Source organism: Melozone crissalis, unplaced genomic scaffold (assembly GCF_028551555.1).
Source record: "Melozone crissalis strain CALT ecotype California unplaced genomic scaffold, PUWL_Pcris_2 ptg000041l_1, whole genome shotgun sequence".
NCBI lineage: Eukaryota > Metazoa > Chordata > Aves > Passeriformes > Passerellidae > Melozone > Melozone crissalis.
Window position 1 is genome coordinate 10,118,708 of NW_026535819.1, and position 21,025 is coordinate 10,139,732.

The 21,025-nt window shown below is 52.2% G+C and overlaps 4 protein-coding genes across 6 annotated transcripts in view; 1 reads left to right on the plus strand and 3 right to left on the minus strand.

Annotated features, from left to right (window-relative positions):
• Positions 1-7,366, minus strand: part of PNPLA7 (patatin like phospholipase domain containing 7) — a 135,528-nt gene extending 128,162 nt beyond the window's left edge. Inside the window, exons 1-5 of the mRNA XM_054283911.1 lie at positions 7,329-7,366; positions 6,434-6,468; positions 3,491-3,556; positions 2,714-2,801; positions 2,080-2,162 (exon numbers count right to left, since the gene is read on the minus strand). Coding sequence (XP_054139886.1) covers positions 2,080-2,162; positions 2,714-2,801; positions 3,491-3,556; positions 6,434-6,468; positions 7,329-7,347 — 291 coding nt within the window. The 5' untranslated portion in view covers positions 7,348-7,366. The remainder of the gene's footprint in view (positions 1-2,079; positions 2,163-2,713; positions 2,802-3,490; positions 3,557-6,433; positions 6,469-7,328) is intronic.
• FKBP15 (FKBP prolyl isomerase family member 15) overlaps positions 1-21,025 on the minus strand; it is a 159,178-nt gene that overhangs the window by 62,338 nt on the left and 75,815 nt on the right. The window contains exon 31 of one of the 2 annotated variants that reach the window (XM_054283912.1): positions 10,246-10,256. The exons of the other annotated variant lie outside the window; for it this stretch is intronic. The gene's annotated coding sequence lies outside the window, so the exon portion shown is untranslated. Of the gene's footprint in view, positions 1-10,245; positions 10,257-21,025 lie in introns of those variants that run through there. 2 annotated transcript variants of the gene reach the window in all.
• MRPL41 (mitochondrial ribosomal protein L41) lies at positions 7,632-8,345 on the plus strand. The gene has a single exon (XM_054283936.1). The coding sequence runs from the start codon at positions 7,938-7,940 to the stop codon at positions 8,343-8,345; it is 408 nt and encodes a 135-aa protein (XP_054139911.1). The 5' UTR covers positions 7,632-7,937.
• On the minus strand, positions 9,290-18,172 carry DPH7 (diphthamide biosynthesis 7). 2 transcript variants are annotated; one of them, XM_054283922.1, is made up of 9 exons: positions 18,013-18,172; positions 17,305-17,441; positions 16,788-16,875; positions 16,056-16,150; positions 14,329-14,495; positions 13,473-13,545; positions 12,618-12,683; positions 12,294-12,466; positions 9,290-11,279 (listed from the first exon to the last, which is right to left on the minus strand). In XM_054283922.1, the coding sequence occupies exons 1-9, from the start codon at positions 18,148-18,150 to the stop codon at positions 10,669-10,671; spliced, it is 1,548 nt and encodes a 515-aa protein (XP_054139897.1). In that variant the 5' UTR covers positions 18,151-18,172; the 3' UTR covers positions 9,290-10,668. The 2 variants fall into 2 exon arrangements, with proteins under 2 accessions (XP_054139897.1, XP_054139899.1); XM_054283924.1 differs by lacking the exons at positions 17,305-17,441; positions 18,013-18,172 and adding an exon at positions 16,998-17,283.

Here is a 21,025-nt window from a genome sequence, read left to right on the forward strand (position 1 = left end):
AAAGTCACAAAACCCCAAAACCAAAAAAACCAACTTGCTAATTCCAACCCTGCTGAGGCAACAACACGTTTATCAGCCATTAGAGTCTGAGCAGAGTGAAGAGCTCGTGTACGAGCATGGAGGATTGGAATATCTACTTCAGGATCCCTTCCTTTCTATAAAGCAGGTAAAGTATATTTTGATTTTACCAATCAACTACTACAGTGTTAATGGATGGTAGAGGGGAAGGATTCCTAGCTGTGGTTCTCATTCAGGAACACTCTGCATCAGGAAGAGGAGTAAGGCACTGATCTCTGCTCTGGGACAGGGACAGGAGCCAGGGAATGGTTGGAGCTGGGCCAGGGCAGGTCAGGCTGGAGAACAAGAGGACACAGACTCAAGCTGCAAGGGAAATTCAGGTTGGATATTAGGAAAATGTTTTTCATGGAAAGGGTGATTAAATTTGGAATGGCTGCTCAGGGAGGTGCTGGAGTCACCATCCCTGGGTGTGTTTAACAAAGCCTGGATGTGGCACTGGTTGCCAGGGCTGAGTTGAGGGGTTGGGGCTGGCTTGGACTCGATGATCTTGAAGGTCTCTTCCAACCCAGTGATTCTGGGAATTCTGTGAGCTCAGGGCAAGGCTCTGCCCCCAGAGGGTGCTGGCACTGCCCAGGCTGCCCAGGGAATGGGCACGGCCCCGAGGCTGCCAGAGCTCCAGGAGCCTTTGGGCAGCGCTGCCAGGGGTGCCCAGGCTGGGGCTGCTGGGGGGGCTGGGCAGGGACAGGGGTGGATTTGATGATCCTGGGGGTCCCTTCCCACTGAGGATATTCCAGGATTCTATCTGGCTGTGATGGTGACAAACCAAGGCCTTTCCCTGCATTTCCTAGTTCCCAGGTGCCACCCTCTGGAGAAACACCACAACTGCTACACCAAGCAAGCCCCTCATTAAGTATTTTCAAAACGTTACCCAAAGAGTTCAATCTCCGTAAAAAGTTTCTCTCCCAAAAGGAATCTTTAATTAGTTTGGAGGGATTTTTTTTTTCTTTTAAATAAAATCTTGGTATGTTATAAAAAACCCAGGAAGTGCAACCCACAGCAGTTTGGGTGTAATGTTCTCTGCCTTACTCAGGAAAGGCAAAAAGTAAGGTCTAAAACTCAAACAAAAAACTACCTGAAATTATTTTCCCATGTGGAATTCTAAGCATTCTTTACTTATGTGATTTACATATAAACAGCTTGGTTAAAAATTATTCAAATTATGAAGTTGCACATGAAAATCATCAAGGATATTAAAATTATGAAGTTGCACACACAAAATTTCCTCTCATTGAAGGCTTTTTTGGCCAAGTTCTACTTAAAGGCTGACCTGCCATGCAAGATTCAGGGAGCATCCACCTCCTCCACAATGAAACAGCTCCAGAACTGAATATTAAACCCACCACTGTCTAATTAAGTCAAAGGGTTTGAATTCACCTCAATGAAGTGTGGGAGGCAGAGGCTGGGGCAGCTCACAGGAGGAAGTGTTCCTCCACACAGGCTGACTAAGGATGGTTACTTCCCTGTACCTTATTTTTCTGCAGATGTTGGTTTGCAGGGAGTGCACACCTGGACTTAGCAGCACAGGGAACAGCCAGGACCCTGTGAGGGTGGGCAGGCCCTGGCACAGGGTGCCCAGAGCAGCTGTGGCTGCCCCTGGATCCCTGGCAGTGTCCCAGGACAGGGCTGGGAGCAGCCTGGGACAGTGGGAGGTGTCTCTGCCATGGCAGGGGTGGAATTGGATGAGCTTTAAGGCTCTTTCCAACCCAAACCAGTCTGGGATTCTGAAATATTTAAACAATCATTAACTCCCTATAGGAGTTAGATACTCATTGGTTTATTACTGCCTTCACTGACTGCAAATATTTTTCAAAGAGGAAAGGTGTGGCCAGAAAGAGAAGCTGCTGCTGCACCAGCAATGCAGTCAGTGCTGCAGGAGAGCTGGAACAGCCACAACATCACAGAGACATTTATAGGCTGAGGCCCTGGGCCAGGCTCAGCCAGTGAAGTGCTGCAAACTTTACACCTCTCAGCTTTACTCTGGATTTCAGCAGGTGCCCTCACCTTCCTCATGATCTTCCTCCCGTAGAACATCACTTTGTCCCTCTTGCGGAACCTGTACTGAGGCACGTGGGGCTGGAGTTGTTCTGCAACAGAAGCAGCACATCAGGAACCACCTGCACAGCTGGGAGAACACCTGAGCACAGCCTGGGCACTTTGCTGCCTCCAGAACAGCTCCCGTGGGCAGGGTTTGGGATTTCACCACCCTGGGATCCCTCATTGCCCAGCCCTGGCCAAGCCAGGCCCAGGCAGGGCTGCCCTGAGGCGCCACCTCAGCCCCAGAGCAGATAAAGGGCTCCCTAAACACACTGAAGGCTTGGGCAGCTTGAATCTCCTCAAGGAAACCTCTGATTCAATCATTTCTCCATCTGTGACAGTGAAATCACAGCAGGGTTGAATTCCTCTGCAGAATTCACAACTGCTCACACCCCAGAGAAATAAAACCTGCAAGTTCTGCCTGTGACAGTTCTGGGCTCACACCTGGGGAAGGGAACCCACACAAGTTCTCCATCCTTTAAAGCTGCTGTCCTGCAAGAACCACACCTCTGCAGCAAAGAACTGCCACAGAAAATTACAAAAATACTCAAGATTGATGGAAAAATCTGGTTTAAAACTTACATGGTTATCAAGTACTTACTGGACTGTCTCACTCTTCTGTACACCACAAACACAACAACTGCTATAAGCAACAGTGCAACTGCAGCTCCAATTGCAATTCCAGTCAGCTGGGAGGGAAATTTAGGGAGAAAGAAGTTAATGATTTTCAACTTCAGAAGTTACTACATACTTTTTGAAGGGCTGAAGAACACTCAGCACAGTGAGATGTCTAAAAGCCAAGCACGTTCATGAATACTGAATTTATAATTCAAACATCTCATATGCAAGAAGTTTAAACTGCACCAGTGACCAGTCCTATGATCAGATGGAAAATATTCCATGTTTTTCTTCCCAAAGATCTGGGAGCTGATCAACTCAATGCACAGGAGGTGTGTGAGGGCATGGAGGGACAGGACAAGGGGGAATGGCCTTAAGATGGAGGAGGGGAGGGATGGATGGGATATTGGGAAATCCTCCCCTCTGAGGGTAGGATTGGTGCCCAGAGCAGCTGTGGCTGCCCCTGGATCCCTGGCAGTGCCCAAGGCCAGGCTGGACAGGGCTTGGAGCAGCCTGGGACAGTGGGAGGTGTCCCTGCCATGGTAGGGGATGGAGCTGGGTGGGTTTAGGTTCCCTTTCAGCCCAAACCCTGCTGTGATTCTAAATCACAGCAATTAATTCCTGCCTCATGCACAGTGACAGCAAAGAAACTAACACTCAGAGTTTGGCAGTGGCTCAGCAGAGCTTGTAGAGCTCAGGAGAAGCTGCTCTGGATGCACCCCCAGCCCTCAGCCAGCTGCTGACTCCAGCTCCACTTTACCATGGTGGTCTGGATCCTGTCCTCCACAAACTGCAGGATGGGGGTCCCAGCTCCTGTCACCACAGCCTGGCAAGAAAAAGGAAGGTGAAATTAGTTTCCCACAGCTGGAAAAAAGTCCCTATGAAACATCTCAACCAACTTGATTGTGTTTTTCTTTGACTTATAACCTGCTTTGCAAACAGGAACATTCAGTGGAAAGGGATCAGTAGGGGAGTTTTGTGTTGCTGTCAGTTCAGTGCATTCCTAAACAGCCCTAAACCAGGGTCAAACAGAGATGAACACTTAATTTAATCAGTCTATGTTATTCAGAACAACAAGGATGAGAATGGAATGCAAAGGACTTTATGAGACTGAAAAGAACAAGTCACAAACCAGCATATTAAAGTCACATAAAAAGCAGATGAAGCACATGAGCTCAGCTGTGCTGTCCTGGGTGGGACCTGTGCCCATCATTGTCACTCAGGAATAAAACCTAGCACTTAAAACTGTCTCAGAAATGCCAACCCAAAACTTGAGAGAAAGGAGGGAAAGGTAAAACAATTCTTAGGAACAAGTGAAAACAACGTGAGTACAAGGACAAATACACTCCCCTCTAAGTCTTGAACCTTAAAAGCACTTGAATTAAGCAATACACACAGCTCAGGTCCCATTCCTGTCCCTGGTCCCACACCTGGATGACAGCTGAACTCAGCTGTGCCACCAAGAGAAAAATGAAGAGCACACCAAGTCACCAAACTGGTCTCTCTAATGGAATTAATTCCAGTTTTACAGCACAAAGGAAACTCCTGCCAGACCAGTCATCCTCACACAGATCCCTGTGCTCACTTTGCCTTCTCAGGTCACTTCAGCACTTTAATGTTTATCTTCCCAATATGAGTCAAACTAACTCTGTCACTATTGTTATCAGACTATTACTCATGGGATTGCAGTGAAAAGTCACAAGATTTTGAAAAAAAATAAAAGCTGAAGATGTGTCAGCAACAGGTAGAACACCTGGTGACACAGAGTTCCTGGTGAAGTCTGCTCTGGTCACTTAATGCATTTATTTCCCCTTGACAGTGTCAGGGACACTGGGACAGGGACAGTTCTGCTGCTCCCCAGGCCTGTATGATCTCAAATAACACCAAAAATAGTAATTGCCAACTGACACTCACATTGCTGCTGCAAGGGGAGAAACAAATCCATGGAGAAAAAGAATAAAACACAAACATGCCCAGGCTGGGGCTTCAGTGCAAAAAAGCAACAAGGGAAAGATGAAATTCAGAGCTTCAAGATCCCCTGAGAGGTTCCTGCAAAGTTTTCACGAGCGGCAGTGTGATATTGCCCTGCTCAGACCCAGGGGGATCTGTCCCAGCCTGGACAATCCCTGTGGACAAGCAGAGGAAGCAAAGCAGCCAGGCTGAGCTGAGCAGGCACCTGAGCTGTGTCAGTGAGTGCAGTGACAGCTCCTGGGCAGGAATGAGGTCACAGCCCAGTCACCAGGGCAGCTCCTCTCTGAGGAGGGCTGTGCTCAGCACCTCAGCCCAAGGAACCCTCAAAATTTCCTCTCACTGAAGGCAACACCTGTGGGACCACCCTGCAGGGCCTCCCTGCACCTGAACATGAGCCCAGAGCATGGACTGGCACAAAGAGCTTTGCTGCTTTGTACCTCAGATCTCACCCTTCCAAGGCTGGTTTGCATTTCACATTGGATCTGTCAGGCCCCTTCTCCTCCTCCCTCACAAACCAGACTTGTTTGTGCTGCTGTGCAGACCCCTGCCGTGATCAGCAGGGTTCCTGAATGGCTCAGAAAAGCCCCTGGGCAGAGGCTGGGCTGTGTGAGGGAGGAGAGCTCAGGCAGGCCACATGCAGGGCAGTGTGCTCACAGTGATGTTTAACAGAGACAAGCTGTGCTTCAGAAGGAAGTGCAGACTCTGTGTGATGGGAGGTGCTGGGGGATCCTCCTTGTGAGGGTCCTGCTTCTCCATCATTTTCCATCACCCATCACCTGCCTGCAGATTCCTTCATCATTCCCAGCTGAGCACAGAAAGACAAGGGGGCCATTCCCCCTTGCCCTATCCCTCTGCTCCCTGCTGTCCAGGTTTCCTTAACTCAAGGAAACTCGGGGCTGAGCAGCAATCAGCACAAACATGCAGCAGCCCCACAAGTGCAGCTCACACCCATCCAGGGTCCAGCACCCAGCACTGCTGAATCCAGCCACTCCTCACTGCAGTCCAAGGCAAACACTGACACATTCCCCAGGCAGGCAGGGGTGGGAAAGGCTTATCAGCCCTGAAAACAAGGACTGAAAATTGGGATTAGCCCAAACACAGGGCTTCCTCACAGCTCAGAGGCACCCGTGCCTTGTTTTGACTACAGAACCTGGATTTTCACAAAACATTGTTGACTGTGTACAAGTACATTGTGTGTGTTTTTCAGTTTGAGAACTATTTCCTCATGGGGTTTGTTTTTCACAACTAGGGACAGCATCATGTGCCTTTTTTGGTCTGTGAGTTTCACATGTGTGATTAAAAACAAATGTAAGAAGCGCAGTCTGCCAGAATTCTGCAACTTCTCCTTCCTCAGGATAAAAATGTATTTAAATGAAGTATTGTATACTAATGTATACAATACTATATACAATACTTTATTGTATATAAATGAAGAAATATATATTAATTTAGTATTTAAATCATAGTATTATTAGAACAGTTTAGAATTTGAAGCAGAGCATAAATGGTGTTCAAGAAATAAAACACACACACACACACACAATAAAATGGGACCAATCCTCAGAAGTTTGAAAGGATAAAACTCCCATCAGGAAAGGCTCTTTCAAAGTAAAAGCATCTAAAGGCATGGTCCCAATGCTATCAAATTAGGCACAGCTGCTTTCAGCTTCTGGAAATAGGGAACTCACAGGGAAATAAATAAATCCAAAAATAAGATCAAAGCATATTGTACCTGAAGGCTGGTGTTATTGTCCCCTTCATCCATGTCTGGAGGAGCGGCAGGAGCAAAGACAAAAGCAAAGACAAGACTGAGTTAAGAGATGACCGCAGCTTCCCATGCAAACTCTTGAACAACACAAGAGGAACAATAACTTTTTAACTTTATCCTCCCTGTGTGCTGAGCAATAAAACCCAGCAGTGAAGCGCTGGGGGCCGGGACTCTCCCGAAGAACCTTCACAGTCCGGGGATCCCGGCAGGAGCGCCCCGGGAGCCGCTCCACACCGAGAGAGCTCCGGGAGAGCCCCGTGCCCGGCGGGAGAGCCGGAGCCAGCGCCGGTCCCTACGGACAGCGAACACCGGAGCGGCCCCGCGGGACGGGACAGACCGGGGACAACACCGACCCTGCCCGGGGACAGCCCCGGGGACAGTTCGGGGACAGCACTGACCCTGCCTGGTCACGGCCCCGACCCTGCCCGGGGACAACCCTGACCCTGCCCGGGGACAGCCCCGGGACAGCCCGGAGACAGCTCAGGGACAGCCTGGTGACAGCACCGACCCTGCCCGGGGACAGCCCGGGGACAACAGCCCCCATCCGGCCCGGGCAGGGACCGGCACCGACCGCGGGTCACCCTCATGGGCACCCCCGGCCGGACCCGGGTGCTCTCCCGGCCAGCCCCGGCTCGCTGTCCCGGCTGGACTGGGGTCACTCTCCCGGCCCGGTTCCGCCAGGCTGGAGCTTGGCACAAGGACTACGAGCAAGACAACAACAACAACAACAACAACAGCAACAGCAACTCCTCCCGCCGGGCCTGGGGCACCGGCACCGCCGGGGGCACCGCGCGGCTGCACCAGCCCGCCAGGCCCGCGTCCCGCCGCCGCGCTCCGGCGATCCCCGGCACCCTCTCACCTGCTCCTTCCCCCGCCATCACGCTGGAGCCGGTCGCGGTGCCGGTGCCGGTGCCGGTGCCAGCCCCGGTCTCTGTCTCTGTCCCCGTCCCCGCCGTTCCCAGTCCCCGGGCCGGGAGCGAAGGGCGCCGAGCGCAGACCCCGCCCGCTGCCGCCAGAGGGCGCGGCCGCGCCAGGCCCCGCCCACCCTCGGGCCGCTCGCTGCTGATTGGCGGGAAAAGCCCCCTGGAGCCGTTCGGCGCGCGGGCAGTATCGGCACTGCTGATTGGTTGGCGCGGCCCGGCCAATGGGAGCGGATGGTGTTGGGGTGTGCGGAGGCGGGAGCGCCGCGGGGTCGCTCTGGGCCGTGAGGGGAATCCGGCCCCGGCACCGTTCGGGGAGCTCCCGGTGCTCGCAGGGACCGGCTCCGCCTCCGCTGGGCCGCCCGGGTGCTCTCCGGGACTCGCTAATTCCGCAGGGACCGCTCCGGTCTCTCTGAGCTGCCGGCTGCCCTCAGGGACCGGCCCGGCTCACTGAGCCCCCGGTGCCCTCAGGGCCCGGTTCCAGCCCCGCTGAGCCCTCGGTGCCCTCAGGGCCCTGTTCCAGCCCCGCTGAGCCCCCTGTGCCCGGCATGGGGCTGCTGACCCAGCTGGTCCGCGGGCTGGTGCGCGGTGCCGACCGCCTGTCGCCGTTCACCAGCAAGCGCGGCCCGCGGAGCCATAACAAGGGCCGCGGTGCCAAGAAGCTGGGCGTGCTCACCCGCAACAAGAAGTTCCTCCTCGTCAAGGAGATGGTGCCCGAGTTCGTCGTGCCCGACCTGACGGGCTTCAAGCTGCGGCCCTACGTGTCGTACCGCGCCCCCGAGGGCTCCGAGCCGCCCATGACGGCCAAGCTGCTCTTTGACCAGCTGGTGGCTCCGCGCATCGAGAAGGACGTGAAGGACGGCACGTTCGACCCCAACAACCTGCAGAAGTACGGCTTCGAGCCCACGCAGGAGGGCAAGCTCTTCCAGCTCTTCCCCAAGAACTACGTGCGGTGAGACCGCCGGGCAACGCGGGACAGGCTCTGTCACTGGACAGCAAAGCAAATCCTTCTGCCTTGTTTTTCTGTAATATCTGATTGAAATCTGCGGTGTGACTGGTGATGCTCTGGGAGACAGCTGTGCCTGGTGAGCAGAGCCCTCTCTGCGGTTCTGAGGATCAGGAGTCCATCATGTTTCTAAATAAAAAGTACTGCAAAGTTTAAGAATTAAACTTCAAAAATTAAATTAAGACTGAAACGTTCACTCTGGGAGAAAGGAAGGAAGATCAGTGGATGGTCTGTGAGGGCTGTCATAAGAGCTGACAGATGAGTCCTTAGGGTGGTGTGGGGGGTTCAAACCCCCACATTTCGGGGCTGGGCAGGGCTGTGATGGAGTGGGGGTGCTGCAGCCCCAGTGACAGAGGGATGAGCCACAGTGGGCTGGCTGGGGATGGGGAAGGCTTTCTAACAGCTTTTCTAACTGAGCTCTGCATTTTTCCCCTCCTGTGGAGCTGGTCAGAACCAGTCCCACACATGTGGCTGTTACTGCCTCGCTGCTGTTGGCAGCCGTGGCCCTTCAGCCTTGGGAGCCTTGCTGCCCATCCAGGACACTTGGCAGGGGGATGCAGGGCTGGAGAGCAGGAAATGCTCTGCCCTTTGCTGCCAATTCCAGCGTGCTCTTCACCCCATCATTCCCCTCACACCCCGTGGAAGGAGATCGGAACTGGCTCCTCATTGCTCTGAGCAAAGCCCGGCCTGGCCCAAAGCCCAAACCGGGCTGGCCCAGTGGGTGTCACCCTCCAGCTTCGCTGCCCTGGGGCTGTTCCCTGCTCCGACAGGGCAATAAAAGCCATTACAACCTTCCAAACAGACACAGGGACACACCCTCGGCTCCCCCAGGAAACTGGCTCGTCCACTCTGCCTCCCAAATATCCACCCCTTGGAGCCCCAGCTGTCCCAGGCCAGGGCAGGAGGTCCTCACAAGGACTGTCAAATCACTTGATTTTCAAAACTCAACCAAAACAAGATAAATTGCTTATATCAGCTTTATTTTAGAAACATCCAAAAATAGCATGTTTGTTTTTTCTTTAGCAAAAGCTCTTGTTTTCATTACTAATATGAATCTTCATGTAACAGTGCTCCAGAATGTTTACTAAAATACACATTCACCCTCGAGAAGGGGGTTACAAAGCAGCAAAGTTCTCATCTGCTGCACCTCACGTAGCTGCAGCACTGTTACACAGAGACCTGTTGCTGGTGTTTCTTTCCCTCCACACAACTCATTCTTTAGGACCCTCAAAGACAAACCATGCATGCTAAAGGTTACTGATCTAGTTTAAGCTGGTTTTTTGTTTCTAGGAGTAGAGAAATGTTTCAGAAAGGGTTTTGCTGATGTTTCACAGTGAAAAAAAGAGAGCTGATGGAGCAACCATGAGAAATCCTGCAGCCATTCCTGGAGGTAGTTAGGGCAATGCTGTTAAGATTTTGGTTTCTGTACTTATTTTAAATTTGAAAAGATATCAAGAAACACCACTTATACTTTTTGGAGGTTTTGATCTTAAAGCTGTTCACCTTTTATAAACTGAGCTTGACTTTGGACCTAAAGGTGGCTCTGTGGAGAGCAGAAAGAATGAGCTGAATACAGAGAGGCCATGGGGGTGGGTGAGTGGCACTAAAACGTGGTGGGGTCACTACAGGATTTACCTGAGCCAGGGTGTGCTCAGGGAATGATGAAGGAATCTGCAGGCAGGTGATGGGTGATGGAAAATGATGGAGAAGCAGGACCCTCACAAGGAGGATCCCCCAGCACCTCCCATCACACAGAGTCTGCACTTCCTTCTGAAGCACAGCTTGTCTCTGTTAAACATCACTGTGAGCACACTGCCCTGCATGTGGCCTGCTTGAGCTCTCCTCCCTCACACAGCCCAGCCTCTGCCCAGGGGCTTTTCTGAGCCATTCAGGAACCCTGCTGATCACTGCAGGGGTCTGCACAGCAGCACAAACAAGTCTGGTTTGTGAGGGAGGAGGAGAAGGGGCCTGACAGATCCAATGTGAAATGCAAACCAGCCTTGGAAGGGTCAGATCTGAGGTACAAAGCAGCAGCCTGTGAGAGGAACTGGGACATGAAGGGAAAAACTAAATAAACCTGTCTGGCCATGACCACAGGCCTCTGAGCAAAGGCCTCCCTCTGTGCTGAAAACAGAACATCAGGAATCCCATCAGTGTTGGCCCTGAAGGACTCCCAGGCTCAGCAGTGAGAGGGGAAAGCCCAGCAGAAGTCAGGGCATTGAGTTCAGCTCTCACTCTCAGTTCAGTTTTCCCCCTCTTCCAATTGGGAGTGGTCAATGCAGACTTCCAGCTGTTCCTTTGGATGGAGATCGGGGACTTGGCACATCTGGAGGGGTCACCAGGCTCATCTCCCACTTCCAGACATGGAGGATGTTGTCATAGAAGGAACAAGTGGCCACAATGCTCATTTCTTTGGGGCTGTCTGGAGACCTGGCTGGGTCACAGCCTCTGTCCAGCTCCACTCCATTGGCTCTCTTGGCTCCTGAGTCAGAGCTGCTGACTGACCCAGGATCTGCCCCTTGGGCAGCCAAATCCAAACCTCCCTTTAAACCAGAGCCCCTGAGCAGTCCAGCATCCCCAGCCAGCTTTGGCCCTGCCCCTGTGGGTGCCACAGCAGGGCTTTCACTCTCCTCATCCAGGATTACATCAAAAGTAGCTGTGGGAGACTCATAAATTATCTTCAGGTTCTGGACCTGCAAGTTGAGCCTCTCATCTCCTTGCCCTGATGCTGCCACGAGCTCCTCCTGAGGCTGGCACACAGCAGCAAGGTCCTGGCTGGCAGGCAAGGAATCCCTTGGACACAGCCTTGACCAGTCAGCCCCATAGGCCAAGGAATTGTGCAGGACATAGGATGACAGGATGATACATTCCTCTGTGTTTTCAGCTTGAAGAAAAAGAAAAAAGATAAATGAAATTACTTAGAAATCAAGTTGTGGGTTGTGGCAGAGTGCTCAGCAGCTGTTCCAGCACTGGCTGTGTCTCATGGGAAGAGTTCTCTGGTTATTGCCTTTTCACCACTGAGTGAAGCAGGAGGAATGAGGTTCTGAACATTTTTCAGCCACCTTTCAATGGCCTTGATTCCTCCTGGGTCAGTAGCAGAGGAGAAGAGGGTTTAACATGCATGAGATAAAAGAGCATCACTGTTCAAAGTGCCTACAAAGGCTCAAGACAGACCAGACTGGTCACACCACAACCTCCACTGAGCCATGAACACACCTGGGGGATTGCCAGCTCCTGGTTATTAACACACTGCAGATGTTCTTCCTGTCAGCTTGCAGCATTTGACTCTCACAGTGAGTTCCTTCCTTCCCCACACAGGAGAAATGCCATCCTCATTTCCTAAGCTGTTGATGTGCCCAAGGTCTGGAGATCCCAGGAACCCAACCATCCTCTGTCAGACTGCATTTGTGATGTGAATGCAAACAGCTTTTCCACCATGGAAGAACCTCATCATTCACATGAAGGGCTTATTGATGTTATTCTGGATTAACCAGGCTGCAGAGCACTTCCTTCCTGAGGCAATAACTGACTCCCCTGCAGGTCAGTGAGTCCTGCTAACAGGAAGGCACCACCTGACAGTCAGAACCTCTCTGAACCAGCACAATGCACACAAACCCAGAGTGGCTGTGCCCTCACACCAAACACAAAGGCTTTCCTCCATGATAAAAAGCTATGAGAGATTTACACGCACACAGTGACAGGGCCTTGGCACAACCAAGCAGGCCAAGAGAGTGCTCAGATGTGGAAAAGCTGGAAGTTGCCTCAAAGTGGAACAGAACCTATGGCTGTTAACACCATCTCAGTCCTTCCAGCAAGAGCTGGAGCTCCCCATGACCCTGGGGGCAGCAAAGGAGCACAGCAGAGCAGCCCTGGGGCAGCTCTGTCCCCAGACACTCACCCAGGCTCCCACGGCAGTCCAGGATCTTGAAGCCACTCTGCATGCAGGCTGCCAGGAGCACGAAGTCACACGTGGGGTGCCACTTCAGCCTCCACACCCCCCCTTCCACGTGGGTGTCAGCCAGAGGCTGCCTCATGTTCCTGGTGTCCCACAGCAGCACGTGCTCGTCGTAGCTGGGGACACAAAACAGGCAGAAAAGCACAGCCAGGTCAGGACACAGAACAGAGGGAGGAAAGGCCACGTGCTCTGCACCACATGGAGTTTCTGCAGAGGCAGCAGCACAACCAGGGCTGGCACACCAGGGGAGAGCTGGAAGGGACTCACCTGCCTGTGGCCAGGAGATTCTCCCGGTGGGGACTGCACTGAATGCTGCACACACCCATGGAATGTCTGCAGGGGGAAGAGACAGCATTTTGAGAAGGGCTTCTTCCTTGAATTTAAAGGATTTTCAGTCCACATTATTTCATCAAGGTGTCTCAGGAGAGGTAAGCTCAAAATTTCAGTCCAGTGACCTACCCAAGCAGAGTTTCATCTACAGAGGCAAACAGCCTTCCCAGGGACAAAACTCCTATTCACACCATCTCTCAGCACAAAAATTTTCTAGTAATATTTACCCCATAAACTGCTGCTCAAAGGCCCTAAGAATTCCAGCAGAACAATTCCATTCCCAGGAAACTTTACTCCCAAAATTAGTATTTCCATAACAATAGTCCCCAGTGTAATTTAAGTTTACATACAGAATTCCACTGGAGAGCTGTGTATATTGTTTTAACCATTTTTTTTTAATAAGATAGAAAAGAGATCACTTCAAACAACTAAACAGTGGAGAAAAAAATATTTTCTAAAAACCATTCCATAATAATATATCCATATTTAACACACACAAAAATTGCCAAAATAAAAGCGTAAATCAGGATCATCCTTTTTTAGAAAGAAACTACCGCTTTCTTCACATGTGGAAGTTGGCACTTGGTTTGTGGTGTTAAAGGAAATAGAGAAGGAAGTTTCAACCTGAAGTTGTTCTGATGAAAAAAAACCTAATAGGTTTCCCAAGGGAGGCAGAACACAGACCCACTATCACTGCACATGTCCGAATTCAGTGGCTTGGCCAGGGGCAGGGCAGCAGGGAGGGCTCCCACCCCACTGCTGGAGGGCTGGGCATGGACAGGTCTCACTCACCTCCTGCTGGTGAAGACTGGAGCCTCCGGACTGCACCTGGTGTCCCAGCCCTTGAGCAGGCTGTCATCCCCTCCTGCCCAGAGACAAAACACTGTGACCCTCAGCACGGGGCAAAGCAGTGCCAGGAGTCTGCAGCTCCTCCCGAGGGACAGCTCCCACCTCTGCTCTGGGCCAGGGACAGCAGCCAGGGCACGGCTGGGGCTGGGCCAGGGCAGCTCAGGCTGGAGCTCAGGGCAAGGCTCTGCCCCCAGAGGGTGCTGGCACTGCCCAGGCTGCCCAGGGAATGGGCACGGCCCCGAGGCTGCCAGAGCTCCAGGAGCCTTTGGACAGCGCTGCCAGGGGTGCCCAGGGTGGGGCTGCTGGGGAGGCTGGGTTGGATTGATGATCCTGGTGGTCCCTTCCTGCTCAGGGCAGTCTGTGACACACAGCTGATGCTTCCCAGCCCTGGGATCTCACAGAATTTAACAGACACACCAAAAATCACATTGGGCTCCCAATACTCATCGCCATAGAAAACACAAGTGGTGTCAATATGGTGGTAGCCTCCTCTTTGGTAAGAAAAATAATAGAAGTCATAAAGACTGGACTCAAAGAGCTCTCTGGCTCTTGAGAGACTGCAGGAGGATATAATCTTTTTTGCAATAGTCACTCAAAACACAGTTTTCAGGGTACAGCTTCCAACCCCTTTCCACTATCAAGGAATGAAGCCTTTCAGCCCTAATCAGAGGACCCAGCTCTGCCAAGAGGTGATGCAAGCAGCTCACCCAACCCTGGCAAGTAAAAACCCAAGGGACACATCCCCAAACAAGGGGCCCCTCCCCAACAGCCCCCAAGGGGATCCCCAGCCCATACAGACCTGAATACACGATATCAATGTCCCAGTAATTAAAAGCAGCAATCCAGGCCTCAAATTTGTGAGCTTCCCACTGGTTCAGGACATGCACAGAAGGAGCAGATTCATCTATGGAGAAAAGATTCAGCTTCCCCTCTGAATCACTGCTGATCACTCTTAAAGGACATCCACTACAGCAGGGTACACAAAAAACATTGGGAATTACCGCCACAATCAAATATTTCAATTCAAATAAACACTGGCAGAGACTGGCAGCATGGTGCCAGCAATGACACATTCATACAATTCTTTTCAGCTTCATCTTCAAATCACCTGCCCGACTGCCACTCCCTGCTCTCAGAGGGAGCAACCACTCACACCCAGGTCAGGGAAGGAACCACTACTGGCTCTCATCATTCTCAGAGATGCAAAACTTGACTTCTTACATGGTTCACAGTACATCAATAAACAAATTCCATGTGAAGAGGGTTCTTTTTTTTTTTTTTTCTCCAAGTCAGACTGACAATGCCCTTTCAGAGCCTCTTCCCTCTTCTGGAGTACAAAGAGATGTTTTATTTCCTTGCTATCACTGAAACCCAAAGCACTGGCTGATCCTGACCTTTCCTGCTCTCTTCCTGTGCCACAGTACAGTTACAGTTTCTAGACACAATGACCTTGGAGCACTGGCAAATGTTTTGCAATTCCCAGTGCACAGATTTTCTGCCATTCCCTGACATGAGCTAGGTCCCTTCTGTTTGGTTACCTGCAACTGCAGGCACTGCTTTGGTGGCCTGGGGCTTCTGTCCAGTTCTGTATCAAATTATTCAACCACACTCCCAAAATTTGAATCTCCCAAATAAGAGATACAGGGCCACCCCCTTCCTGCAGAGATGTGAACAATGGACATTTGGCTTCTAGGAGAAGTTACTGGTCTCTCAAGTGACAACAATGACAGGTTTAAAGGGGCATTTCATCATGGCAACAATCATTTATCATGAAGGACAGAAACAAAAAAAAGGAGGAATGTAAGAAAGAAGTCTAACTGGCAATTCTACTTACTCATTAACACATTAGCACATACAGAAATGGCTTTAATTAGCAAATTTGCCCTACAGCATTAAGCAATGACTGCCTGATCCCCCAGGTTTCCAGCCTCACACCAAAGGCACCACTCTTCATCTGCACCTACAGAACACATTAACCCCCCTCCCCTTCAAGGTACAGCTAATTCAGCTTATTTCACACAGCAATGCCATTTCTGAAATCACATGTATGAGCAGTTGAGAGAAGAAGGAGCCACTTCCACACCAATTCTCTCCTGTTTCTCACTAACCCATGATTAAACTTCCTACATGTGCTATTATTAGCAGTTCTTAAGGAGAACTCCACACTAAAATTTCAGCTGTTCTTACAGCAGAGTTGGTACCAGCAGCTCCATTTGCATCCCATTCTGGTCCTTCCTTTTAACAAAGGCAGCAGAGGACACATCCCTGGCTCACCTGCTGCCTTTTCCCAGAGCACAACCTCCCATTTGTTGTTGGTTTATTCTCTGCTCCTGTTCCAGTGGCCACACTGTTTGTGTTCCTGTTACCCTAACTCTGGAAAGAGCAACTTCTAGAGCAGGGCCAGGGAGCCAGCTGGATCAAGAAAGCCAAAACCACTAAAGACTGCTTCATCCAAGCCCTCAACTTCTCCTGGAAGTTGTCCCCCACACCCTGGGTGCAGCCCCAGCCTCCATCTCCCATCCTCACCACTGCTCTCGTCCAGTGGACCAGTCCAGGGACAGGGCCAGGCGCTGTGCCCCGAGATCCACCCTGAAGCGTGGCTCCAACATGCAGCTGTTCTTCTACTGGAAACAAAAGCACTGCATTAAGACAGCAGGCACATAATGACAAGTGCACTGCTTCCCAGAGCAGGTTTTCCAGAAGCAATGAAATGTCCCACAGCACTGTACGATCATCCAGTGCTGGCTGAGGAGCAAACGTGCACACACAGGATCCCCCCCCTTCTGCTGTTCATCTCCCACCAAACCTCCCTTAAACTCTGCTGCTTCTCAGGGAGCAATGAAGTGCAGCAGCAGTAATGACCTGATTGCTGAATTCCCTTACACACTGGCCTCTGCTTTCTTTGCTTTGATCACCCTCTTTTCTCACCCCACTCCAAAACTCCTCCCTGCTTTTACCAGCTTTGCACTTTCTGATGTTTCCCACTCAGGCCATACTTGTTTCCAGGGTTTGCTGCCTCCCCTCCCCGACTTGCAGATGGGTAGAGCCCAGCCCAACTGTCTGGCACCATGAACAAGCTCATAGAATTTATAACAAACATTATCAGAGGACAAAAGAAGTATTTAAAAAGCTAAGCATGCTGAGGAAGCCATGGAAACCAGCTTTCCTGCAAGCCTATACACACTACCAGTAAATGCAGAGATGTAGCAAACATGGCTTAAAACAGCTTCAGCAGCAGCAGGCACTGCATCCACCCACCTCACTTCCAGTCAGGTGGAAAAATTCCACAGCACCTGTGGAGTTTGCAATGCCAACCATGGGATGTTCTGCAACAGGAATGTGGCACCTAAAAGATCAAGTTAAACAAATCTCCAATGTCCATCTTTCTTGTATTTTAGGAATAGAGCAAAGCCATAACTTTCATTCCAACATGCACAAGAAGAAGGTACGTAACTAAAAAAATCTTACATTAAGAAAATCTAAGGTTCCTCAAGTTCCCACACACCTGCAAGGAGAGGATTCTGTACAAGGGAGATCTATTATATGTTATTATATAAATAAATGAGGTACAAAGTCATGATCAGTCCAGTAAGCAGAAAGTATGAAACAGAAACAAGGCAGTCTTTGCTCATTGGAACAAACTGGAAAGTATTTCCCTTCAAGAAGTCAGGAACTGTTCCATTAGTAACTATTGCTGTTGCTGCCATGCCAAAAAAGGATCCCGGGAGGAGCAGAGCGTGCTGCGGTGGCACTGAGCCTGGCGGGCCGGAGTTACCATTTGATGTCCAGGATGGCGGCCGTGTCGATGCGCTGGATCTCGGTCAGAGGGATGTAGGGCTGCTCCTCGTTGTAGTGGTACAGGTAGAGCCGCCCCGTCCGGTCACAGGCCCCGCTGCTCCCCCGGGAATCGCTCTGTGGCAAACACGGAAAGAACGGGGCAAGCTCAGCCGCGCTTCTGCCTCCTGGAGATCCTGCTCGGAGCGAGGGCAGGGCTGAGGCTGCCTCTTGTTCAGCCCCAGCCTTGAGGGATGAAAGGAGAGAAGGGATGAAGGGAGGCAGCCACGCTCACCGGAGGGGCCTCTCTGCCCTCCTCGAACCGTCCCAGCACAGGGACAAGGCACGGCCCCGCCACGGGGAACGGCAGCACCGGGATGGGGATGGGGCTCGCCCGGAGCGGGGCCAGGCGGGGATGGGGGCTCGCCCTGCTGCGGTGTCGGCCAGCGATGGAGCCGGGGTTCTCCCCGGAGCGGTAGCGGGCAGAGACGGGGATGGGGCCGGGGCTCTCCCCGGAGCGGTAGCGGGCAGAGACGGGGATGGGGCCGGGGTTCTCCCCGGAGCGGTACCGGGCAGAGACGGGGATGGGGCCGGGGCTCTCCCCGGAGCGGTACCGGGCAGAGACGGGGATGGGAATTGGCCCTGGAACGGTGCCGGGCGGGGATGGGGACGCGGGCTCGCCCCGGAGTGGGGCCGGGGCCGGGCTCACCTGCTCGGGCGGGCGCAGGTGGTAGGTGCCGCAGGCCAGGATGCTGTGCCAGCCCTCTACCGGGCACCACTCCACGGCGTCCGCGCTGAACTCCGTGTCCACCACCTGCAGCGTGCGCGTCCTGCACGGCGCGGCCATCGCGGCCCGGCCCTGCTGCGCCGCCGGGGCGGCTCCCGGGAGGCTCCGGGGAGGCGGGGCCGGCCCCGTCTGCTTCCCGGTCAGGGCGGGCCCGGGGCGGAGCTGCCCCTGGAGCCGCCTCTTCCCCCGGCCGGGCTGTTCGTACACGGGGGGTTCTTCTCGCCTGCCCGAGCTCCCCCCCCGCTGTGTCCTTGCCGAGGGAAGGGGCTGCGGCTCCAGCGCCCCCCCGGGAAGGATCCCTGCCCTGAACCCGGCAGCCGCTCACGAGGGAAATCCGGGATCAGCCTTTCCTCGCCAGGCCCCAGCCCGGCCCTTCCCGAGCACACCCGGGCTGGTGCCGCCGTTCCGGGCCTCGGACCGCTCCTGGGCGCTGCCCTGAGCCTTTCCCTGTCCCCCTCGGTCCTTTCCCTGTCCCCCTCGGTCCTTTCCCCGTCCCGCAGCTCGGGATGCGCCCGCAGCCGTTCCCACCGCGGTACCGCTGCCCCGGAGCTGCGCTGCCGCTGCTCCCTGGCGGAAACCCTGCAGACCCAAAGGTCTCGTTCCTGAGTGAAATCAGCCAAGGCCGGGCCCTTTGGTTTTCCCATAACCAATCCTACATTTATTGACACTGAATTTCATCTCCCGCTGTCTCATAACATCCTTCTGCAATTCACTCAGCCTTTATTATCATTACACTGAATTATATCAGTGGATGTTGTTAGTTTCATTATACATTACCTTTTTGCTATTTTTTTAATATACTGGACATCCAGCTGTTTACTTCCCACCACCATAAAGCCCCTCCCTTCTACTCCTCCTTTCCTGTCTTTTAAACAGTTGTCTATGTGACATTTCCCTTTTTGACCAGCAGCTTTTCTTCCTTAAGTGCCTTGAGCAAAGTCATCATTAAATGCAGTTCAAACTGTCCCAACCAAATCCCCTTTTCCCTGGTTGTTGATGCCTGCAATTGAAGCAATTCCAGTCAAGTTTTGAAGCTGATTTCCCTGTACAGAACCCACAGTGACTCCTCCTCGGTATTGGTGCTGCGTCACAGCATCCATGAATTCACAATTTGTAGTAGTTTGAAATTCCTGTAGTTTGAAATTCCTTCCAGAAGCTGCTGTGCCATTTGCTGTGCCATTGTACCGAGGGAGAGGTCGCCATCCCAGCTGGGAGCTCGGCTTGTTCGTCGCTGAGCTCCCTCGGAGCCGTGGGTGGCACCGTCTGCTCCTGGCCGCTTGTTGCTGCTCATTTCAGCTGAACTTCCATCTCTCCCGAAAGCACTTCTGCTCTGAGCAGATTCCCCGTGGAGCTCTCCATATGGAGTATTCCTGTGCGAACCCCACCAGCTCTTTCACAGGGAACACACATGCAAACAAGTCACTGGATTTTCTTCTGCTGAGGCTCTCATCCTCAGGTCAGCCCTTCCCTTTGCTGTGCATCCCTCTCCGCTGACTCCAGCAGTCCCCCTGCTCCTGATTTTTTCAAAACCACTCATGCAAGTTTTATGATTTGAACATTCCTCATATTCATTTTTCTTTGCATTATTTTGCTGGGTTGATTTGTTTCTTTGCTCGTTCTACGTTTCACCTGCCAAATGTTATTCTTTCCATCTCTTACATTTGGACACAAGTTCAGTTTACCAAGGATTTCTTCTTACTCTGAGTATCCCACATGCTGCTGTTTAATCACACCAGCCTCCTTTTGCTCTCAGTGCTGTTTTGCTGGGTGGTGAAGCTTTGCTCCTGGCCCATGTGGTGTCTTACACCATCTCCATGCCTTCCATAAGCATTTTCAGCCTTTCAGCAGCTCCTTTTACCACGAGTTTCATTTAAAAATAAGTAACAAAGGAAAACTAAGACTATAACTGGATGGTGTTTTCAAGGTGCCAGTATCAGAACACCAAGCCCTGCAATCCACTGTATTTCATATTTGGTTTTCCTTAAGCCAGCCTGGATTTCCAGTTGTGTTTTCTGCATGTTGGGATTGGTGATACCATCCTACTTGGATGGGAAGGAGCACTGGAAGGTGCCTGTACCAACATTTCAGTGTTTACAGGGTGTGTGCAGCCCTCTGTTATTACAGCCAGCACCAGGAGCGCTGCAGCCTCCTGCCCTGAGCTGGATTTACCAGATTTCCCTGCAGGAAACAACCTGGATGAAGAACATCTCCATCAGGGGGAAGCCCTTGGAAAATCAGCTCTTGATCAGAACTGTCCAGGTCTGCTCCCAGATAAATGACTCCAATCCTGGGGTTTTAAATTTAGAGCTATCCCTGCCAGCAGGGTTCTCTGTGGGTAAGGAGGGCCTTTACAAGAGCTCCATGCTCTGGGCTGCCTTGGGGAGCTGCCACCTTCAAGCTCCCTTCTGGCCCTCCTCACTGAGAGGGAAGGTGTCTGTGCATGCCAAGAGCTGCCAGAATCACTGATCACTGATCCAGCAGGCAGGGATGTGCTCAGTGCAGTCCCCAGGAGTCAAAATCCCCATGGCCACTTCTCTCCTGTGGCACAGGGACAGTCTGGGGGCACAGACCACACACCCAGGTGTTGTTATCTCCCTCTTATCTCCCTGAGCCTCTGCAGGATGTCTGGGCAGTTTCTTTCCACTTGGATTGGTCCCACTTTTAACCCTCTGGGCATCTCTGTACCTCACCTCCCACATCCCCTGGGATCAGGATTTCCCCAAGCACCTCCATCCTGGCTTTATCCCACCCATCCCTGATTCCCTCAGAGGAATCTCCCCATTGCCCCACCATCCTTGGGTGCAGCCCGTCCTTGTGCTCACAGCAGCAGCATTGAAACATCTGCACCAACTTCTCCCTGCTGGGTGCTGCTCAAGTGTTTAAGGGCTCTAAGCCTGCACTTTGTTTTGATAAACATGATTCCTGGTAATAAAAT

Bases quoted from the DNA above. Each gene is read 5' to 3' on its own strand.
- MRPL41 (XM_054283936.1), top strand. From the start codon at position 7,938: ATGGGGCTGCTGACCCAGCTGGTCCGCGGGCTGGTGCGCGGTGCCGAC.
- DPH7 (XM_054283922.1), bottom strand. From the start codon at position 18,150: ATGGCCGCGCCGTGCAGGACGCGCACGCTGCAGGTGGTGGACACGGAG. The intron at 17,442-18,012 runs GTGAGCCCGGCC...TGTTTGCCACAG, and splicing joins ACCTGCGCCCGCCCGAGCAG to AGCGATTCCCGGGGGAGCAG. The intron at 14,496-16,055 runs GTGAGGATGGGA...ACCCTGCTGTAG, and splicing joins TCCACTGGACGAGAGCAGTG to TGGATGTCCTTTAAGAGTGA.